The sequence below is a fragment of the Alligator sinensis genome, unplaced genomic scaffold (assembly GCF_000455745.1).
Source record: "Alligator sinensis unplaced genomic scaffold, ASM45574v1 scaffold505_1, whole genome shotgun sequence".
NCBI lineage: Eukaryota > Metazoa > Chordata > Crocodylia > Alligatoridae > Alligator > Alligator sinensis.
In genome coordinates this window covers 2865983-2873932 of record NW_005841940.1, presented here as the reverse complement: position 1 = coordinate 2873932, position 7950 = coordinate 2865983, and the positions used below count along the sequence as shown (strand labels likewise).

The 7950-nt window shown below is 44.7% G+C and overlaps 1 protein-coding gene across 1 annotated transcript in view; it reads left to right on the top strand.

Annotated features, from left to right (window-relative positions):
* Positions 1-7950, top strand: part of DDX51 (DEAD-box helicase 51) — an 18909-nt gene that overhangs the window by 352 nt on the left and 10607 nt on the right. Inside the window, exons 2-9 of the mRNA XM_006019893.3 lie at positions 863-1299; positions 1701-1957; positions 2889-3039; positions 4348-4493; positions 4833-4904; positions 5115-5221; positions 6406-6514; positions 7185-7330. Coding sequence (XP_006019955.1) covers positions 863-1299; positions 1701-1957; positions 2889-3039; positions 4348-4493; positions 4833-4904; positions 5115-5221; positions 6406-6514; positions 7185-7330 — 1425 coding nt within the window. The remainder of the gene's footprint in view (positions 1-862; positions 1300-1700; positions 1958-2888; positions 3040-4347; positions 4494-4832; positions 4905-5114; positions 5222-6405; positions 6515-7184; positions 7331-7950) is intronic.

Sequence of the window (7950 nt, the reverse complement as noted above, 5' to 3'; positions counted from 1 at the left end):
CACTCCCAACCTGCAATTCCCTGCCCCCCAGCCATGCTGTTGCCCCCCTGCCCCTTCCCAGCCCACAAGCCCCTCAGCCTTGCCAGTGCCCTGCACTCCCAACCCGCAGCCCCTCTGCTTCCAGCCTTGTCAGGTCAGCCCCAGCTGCCCCTCTCCCAACTGGGCCCAAGCGCAGCAACCCCGACTCATGCAGGCAGGGGCAAAGCAAGTCAGGCCCCAGCATGAGCAGGAAGGAAGAGGAGGGAAGGCCTGTGACACCCCCAATCCTGAACTGGGCCTCCTGCACCCTGCCAAGCAGCCTGGCCACTCCCCACCCCCAGTGGGAGACCAGCTGCTCTGCCCCTCTGAGGGCAGCAGCCCCTGTGCTGCCTGCCCGGCCATGGAGTTCCCCACTGCCCTCAAAGGGCCCCCCCCTTCCCCCACTGGAAGGGTAGGCACTTTCCCCCTGCCCTGCTGCAGCCTCAGCACCTGGCCACCACCCCCCAGTGCCGTCAGGCATCGACCTTGCCTCACACACCCATCCCCTCTACATGCTCCTGCCACACACTCCTCAGGCCCAGGCCCTCCAACCCCCGCCCCCCATAGACCTACCTGCATCCAGCTGCCAAAGCTGCTCCCTCCCCCTGCCTGGTTGCATGCCAGCCACATGTGTTTGCATGCACATAATTACCCCTGCCTCCAGTTGCCCTCCCCCTGTTGTCACCAGAGGAGCAGAGCAAAATCCCAGACATTTGTTCAGATTTCAAAAAACCACCTGGACAGAGATTGGAGGACTCAAAAAGAGGACATGTCTGGAAAAACCTGGATGTATGGTAACGCTACCTGTGACAGGTTCTCAGAGGCTTCCTTGTGCAATTCGCAGGTACACTGGCGAGGAAGATAGTGCTGTGGAGAGTTCGTCGCAGGCGCTGCTGGAACGGCTGCGTAAGCAAGCAAGAGCTCGGCAGCTGAAGAAGCAGCAGCAAGAGGAGCTTTCGCCTTCTGGAGAATTCAAGCTAAAGGAAACTAAGACCAAACTCCCTGAAAAGCCTAAAAGCAGAGACTCTGGCTTAGATTCTGAGAACCAATCACAGAGAGAAACAAAAAAGAGAAAGAGGAAGCAGAGCGATGAGGATGCCTGTGCAGAGGGGCCAAAGAAGTTGAGGGAAAACCTCCAACGCAGCAATGATTCTGATGAGCCTGCAAGACTGGCTGATTCCAGCCTCGCTGCTGACACAGCCCGAGGGCATGTTCCAGTCAAACAGAAAAAGAGAAACAACAAGAAAACATCAGTTGTATCACCAAAGAAAACTGAAGCAGGTAAAAACTGAAAGCATAGAATTTAATATTCTTGTAGAGGACAGCTCTGCTGGAAGAGAAGCAGAAGGTATGAACTTGCCTGTTCCCTTTGCGTAACTTGGATCTTCACTGACAGTCTTGTCCTCAGCAGAGTGTTTAAGTTTCAGTGTTATATTCCACCCCCTCCCCCACAGAAAAAGCAACATTCTGAACTTCTGAGCTTGGTTTAAAATTGGGGCATAGTGGCAGGGGGGTCTACAGAGATGAGGCATGCCCATAAGGTCAGAGTCCAGCTATCTTGCTGCTACCATTGAAAGGTGGTTGATTGGTAAGAGAATGAGTTTGTAGGTGGTTTTTCAAAAAAGGCTGTTGTACTTTCTTATTTGTAGTATTTTTTTCCTCCTCTCCTAATAAAATTTCAGATCCTGAAGAAAATGGTGAACAAGAACAAAAAAGAAGTAACTTTAAAAGAAGCCAGGCTCAAAGAAGGAAGAAGATGGATCTTTCAAAAGAAGTGAAAGCTGATGGAGCTGAAATGAGGGAGGAAGGCAGTGGTGAAGTTGTTAATGGGAATCAAATTGGGAATGAACAATTGTCCAATGCAGGAAAGGCAAAGGCAACCCCACCACCCTCTAGTTTGAAGATTCTTGGTGGTTATGATAAAAAGGCAGTACATAAGGTAACTACCTGAGAAAGGATTTCATTCTGATTGTTACAAGAAGGTGTTTTCTATCGTTTCACATATAGTATTGGCAGCTGTGATCTTAGAAGTTACTTTATTCAAGCCTGGCTCACCAGCCTTTCAAAACGGATTTCCTGCTTCATGTAAAGACTGTTTGCCCTGTAGTCCAGAGCTCTGATACCTTGAACACCTCCATAAAAGCAGCAAAATAGCTGACTTGGATATTGAGAGAGGTGTATCTGTAGAACCTTGGGTTTCACCTGTTGAGTACTTACCCAGTGCCCAGGCAGGCTTGATTTACCTGCACCAAAACTGACTGGGTTGCTCCTCTTACCCAAAATAACATGTCTGTCTACCCAAGCTATTGTTAGACCAGTGTAGAGAAACTCCAGCAGGGAGGCCTATGCAAAAGGTGTTCGTGCTTCAGAGAAGCTGTCAAACATCTTTCTTTTTTCTTAAAATAGCATATGTCTACATGTGCGTTAATGTGCATTAAATCTAGTACTTCCATTGTGAGGTACTATGAAAATGTGCATTGGTCTATCTTAATGCACATTAACAAAAGTGCATGGTTTATAAGGGCGTTTATACACATGCTGGGGGAGGGGGGGAGCTTTAATTAGAAAACTGCCCCCGCTGCCATTTTTCAACATAGGGATGCTGATACATGTGATGCTGGAGACTGTTGAGAGTGCAGTAATTACCACGTTCCAGCAAACTTGATTCATCGAGTCTGCTCCAACGTGCTGTAATTACAGCACGTCGGAGCAGCCTCGCTACACATCTGTAGGCACCCTTAGTGACACTTAATATGCATTAGCCAATTTGAATGCACGTTTACTAAATAGCTTGAGTTTTTTTGCGATGCTTTAATGCTCATTAAAGCACACGTGTAGACTCGCTCATCTCAATTTACTTTTTGTTCCAGATTCAGCCCATCTTGCCACAATGGCTTGCTCAACCTAAGCTAGTACATAAACGTATCAAAGAAAACCTAGTTCCAATCCAAGACGTCCCAGGAATTCATCCCAGACTTATGAAGAAGCTGCAAGTGAATGGAGTAGAGTCCTTTTTCCCAGGTACAGTAATAGCGGTCTTGTATTTTTCTAGATCAGTTAATTTTCCTCCTGTTTATTTAGTTCATGTCTCAAATACATATGCAATATGAAGAACTTATGAAAAAGTCACAACTTGGGGAAGGCAGGAAATAAGTAATTTTGGCTAGAAGCAGAAATGCCAAAAATCCTTGAAAGGTCTAAGAATTTATGATGTTTTAGCCAGTATGGCATTTGTGTTGCTTTAGAACTTAAAATTCTTAGGTTAAATAATGATTAAGATTTGGTGTTTTTCATTAACAAAGTTGGGTGGGAAGAAGTAAAACCATAAGTTCCTGATATGTCACAGCTGAAAGTTTACATTGTACAGATTAAATTAATTTTTGAGTGAATTTACTGTTTCATTTCTGGATATCAAGTAAAACTACAGTGTTACCCAACTGTGTGGGGGTTATGAATCAGGTTGGGGACAAACCTAGTGAGTTCTCAATTGGAATATCTTGTTGGAAGCATGTACATGTCAGAGTTCATTTTAGAATGTGCAAATAGAACTTAAAGCAGGATTATTATGTTAACCCAGCGTAGTCATTCTAAACTTTGACTTTCAAAAACCTAAATAAATCCAGGTCACAAATGAAGTTGGTTGTCTAGTCTTAGTATGCAACAGAAAACCATTTGAAAGTTACAATCTGGCTCTGAACTTTTCTATTTTAAGCCGTTTCAGTATCTAATATTTTTACTGTGCTAAAACATGTAGCGGAGTGTAAGAGCTGTTAGTGTGCTGTTCTTGGGGTAGTCTCCCATTTGTTTATCTCGGTAGTAGGCTTTCATGCTCTAACGGCTAGAAACACCAGGCTTCAGCTTCAGATATTCACTGGTAGGAAGCCAGGCAGTTTACTGTATGTGCAAGCCATGGTTCAGACAAAAGCTATTGATCAGTCGACGCAACACAAAATGAATGGGTTAGATACTGTATTGCACAGCCTCCCCTTATTGAGATACAAAGTTGGTAAGCAAGAGGCTCTTGGATACTTTGCTAATGGACATTTTTGACAGACCAGAGTGGAATAATAAATGTAACCTTTCTTCAGGGTGTGAGAAAGGAGGAAAGGCTGCACTTGCTCTGCTTTGTTCCTTGTAGCTTGTCTTCAGGTGCCCAGTCCTACAAGGTGCTGAGCACCATCATGTCTCCCTCCAGTAGTATGAGACAAGAATTCAGGCCGTAGCAAGACTGGGCTCCAAATGAAAGCTAGAGCTATATTCTAAGTCAATTCTGGCCCAGTTAGTTAATAATTTTTAATTGAGTCTCATTTCCCTTTTTGATTTGTTCAGTTCAGGTAGAGGTCATTCCTGCCATTTTGGAGGGTGCCTCCAATGGCTTTTTGGTAGGACGAGGAGGATACCAACCAAGTGACATTTGCGTCTCAGCCCCTACGGGCAGTGGGAAGACACTGTCTTTCGTCATACCTGTGGTACAGGTGAGTTCAGCCAAGGTGTAGAGCTGTACTAAGGGTCATGACTGCCCTTGTTTCACTGCAAAGCTACAGAAGCCTCTTGAAATAGGTCAGAAACATAGGAAGAAACTTGATCCCAAGCCCTGAGTTGTAGGCTTTCAAAACTGTCTACAGGATTTAGACTGAACACTGTGATTAGTTTCAGTGTTTCATCCAATGTTCCCGGCAAAGGAGGTAGTCTCAGGAATTGAGGGGTTTGGAGGAGGAACAGGTGAAAGTAAAATGCTGGGGGATTATTGGGATCACAGGGTAGGACACCAGCTCTGCTTCTTTCAGGTGCTCATATAGTCTTTGCTTTGGCAGACTCTGCTAGAACGAGCAGTTTGCCAAGTGCGAGCCCTGGCAGTTTTGCCCACCAAAGAACTGGCACAACAGGTAAATTACTTTTTCTTTTTTTATCTGCGCTGAGTTTGGGTCAAGTGAAAGGCTGGTCATTAAGCACATTACACAAATGCTTCCTGGTTTCTGGGATGTAACGCAGATTGAAGTCCCTCACTGGCCTTGATGTTGGGCCAAGATAATGGAACACTTTGTCATAAGCAGTTATCAAGATAGCTAACAACAAATCCCTTCTCCCCTCTGCAGGTGAGTAGAGTGTTCAACATTTACGCTGATGGGACAGGCTTGAAGGTCGTGTTGATTACTGGGCGGAAATCTTTCGCAAAGGAGCAGGAGGCTCTTGTTCAGAGAACGTAGGTTAAATATTCTTTTGCATTATGGTTTTTAGAGCTCTTGTATCTTAAACCCTTAGCTCAGTGAATGGTGAAGTCAAAGTGCTGTTGCATCACAAGTTTGCAGAAGCACAATTTTCTGCTAGTAGCTACAATTTTTAAGTGTTTTGTTAACTCTTAGTCTGTCAGGGGAAATAGAACCATTACCTGAGATTTTGACTGCTGTTTACATAACTGTGCCTGTCCATGGTAACAATAATACATTTCAAAGGATATGTTTGTCTCCATCAGTTGTGCCGTCTGTGTTCAGGACTTAAATAAATCATGAATTGTATAGGCCACAATGGCTGCTTGCCAGATGCTAACCCCCTTCTCTAACCCCCTCCCCCCCCCCCCCCCCCCAAACAAAAAACAAACACAACGCTTTACTTTAAATTTGGCACACTCCCATGCCAAGCTCAGCACATGCTCAGAAAAGGCAGCACATTAGTTGGACCCAGCTCACCTCATATCTGTAATAGTGATTTAGTGGGGCTTTTTTGGCACTCTTATCTAATAGCTGGTTGAATCCAGCTTTAGATAAAAGCACCAAAAAACCCTGCTGGAGCACCCAGTCTATACTTCGATCCGGATCCAAAGCATCTGTAATGCATTGCTGCTTCCAGTAAAGCACGGTTTGTTTGTTTTTAACCTCTGCAAGCAGCCTATATACTTCCTCACTGGGACCTCTGGCCTTTAGTGCTTTCTTCCCTTGCCTGGTTTTATAAAACCTATCCCTTTGAGGAGCTGATAACTTCTTAACCATTTATGCTGAAGAACCAAACCAGGAGACTGTTCTTCATTGACTGCTTGTTAGCTCTGCTGTCTGTCCTGTGCTCTTGCCTTTTCTCTGCTGTGAAGTTCTCCAGCATAAACACCATTGTTGCTAGGAGAACTAGGGATTGAGGCAATGGCATTATAATATTGGCTTTAAAAGGAGATAAACTCCAATAACTTCTTATTACTTACTAAGAAAGAAATCTCCAAATCTCGCTGAAATCAGTTAGTTCTCCATCTCAGCATGTAATTTGGTTAATTATTCCTTAATGAAGGAAGGGAAGAGGAGGAGCCTAGGGACTTGCTGATCAAGGGAGTCTTCTTATACTGATTTGATGATAATTTGTACTGCAGGAAGTAGCTTGGTAACAAGACATTCGCTCTTTCAGGGTGATGGGTTACAGCAGCCTGGCTGATATTGTTGTGGCCACACCTGGACGACTTGTGGATCATATTGACCGGACCCCTGGATTCAGCCTGAGACAGCTTCGCTTTCTGGTGAGGCAGCTCCATTGATCTGATGTCTTATCACAAGGCTTTTTTTCATCAATAATTCCCACTTTGTGCTTCTTTGTACTCTTAGTATATGTTGACATGTTTATATAGGAACTGCTGTGCTCAGTCAAATTACTGGTCAATCTGGTCCTAGCATTTGCCTCCAGAAGGGACACTTTACACAATCAGCAATCAAAAGCAGGGGTTTCAGAGTAAAATAGCAAATTGCAGTATTCCACCAGCATGTTGAAGTGTGCATGGAGACCACATGAAACTGTTGCCTTATTCAGACAGTTGGATATTAGCCTGTCTTTTGCCTTTTTATATAAAAGGTATGTGATGGATTTATATTTACAGTAAAACCTGTTAATCATTTTGGGTCTCAGGTTGACAATGAAACACTGAAAACAGGTACTGAGATGCCTGTCTGGGCTCCCAAGTGCAGAATTCACCTTCCAAGTTTTACTCTGGAGGAGGAACCAAACAGTTTGGCTTATTAGACTTTTCTGCTTATATAAAGAGATAGGTGTGTTGTGTGCACGCTCACTCCCTTTTATTAGCCTCAGAACTTGTTTCAGGCAAAACAAATGTTTCTAGGGATTAAAGTGTCTAGAAGGAAAGCTACAGCTGTCTGATCCCTAACCACAGGTGGTTTGTATCCATGTGTGCTCAGATCATTGATGAAGCTGACCGTATGATTGATGACATGCAGCAGAACTGGCTGCACCAAGTGGTGAAAGCTGCATTCAGAGCTGAAGAGGATTCTGCTTCCAGTGTTCTTTTCCAGAGGACAGAACCAGGACCTGTGACAGCAGCCAGGTAACTTGCAAAATCCATTCTGATTCAGTGCCACAGATGAGGACACCAGGTTCCCTCTCTGATCAATGCTAATGTTCCAATGTCTGCCCCACCTCAGTGTTGATGCTCATGTGCTCCCTAGTGCTCAGTCAGGCTTGACACGTCTTCCTGATAAAGGCTGTTGTTTTCAATGGCTTGAAAATGTGAAGCGTTCAGGTAGCAAATATCTGATGCCAAGAACTGATCTATGCTTTTAAAGATAACTCTTCCTGCTGCGTCTTCCAGTCTTTTCACCAAGATTAGCATAGAGTAGAACATGAAAATACTGCAGTCTTTCCAGTATTATAGTTGACTGAGTTCACTGCATCTATCCACCGCAATTGCACAGTAAGTTGCTGGATGGGATTATTTGCTGAGATAACCCTAAAATCCTCTTAGTTGCTGGTTTCATGTAATTATGCATGGCACTTCACAGAATAAATGCAGGCAGGTGACTGGCTTTTGAACAGTTTATAGCAGGGGTGGGCAAAATATAGCCCGCAGGCCGGATCCAACCCACAGCAGGTCCACAGTGGGTCCCTCAGTCCTTCCTGGCCCAGGCACAGTCCAGTCATGGTGCATCCTGCCACCCCCAGACTCAC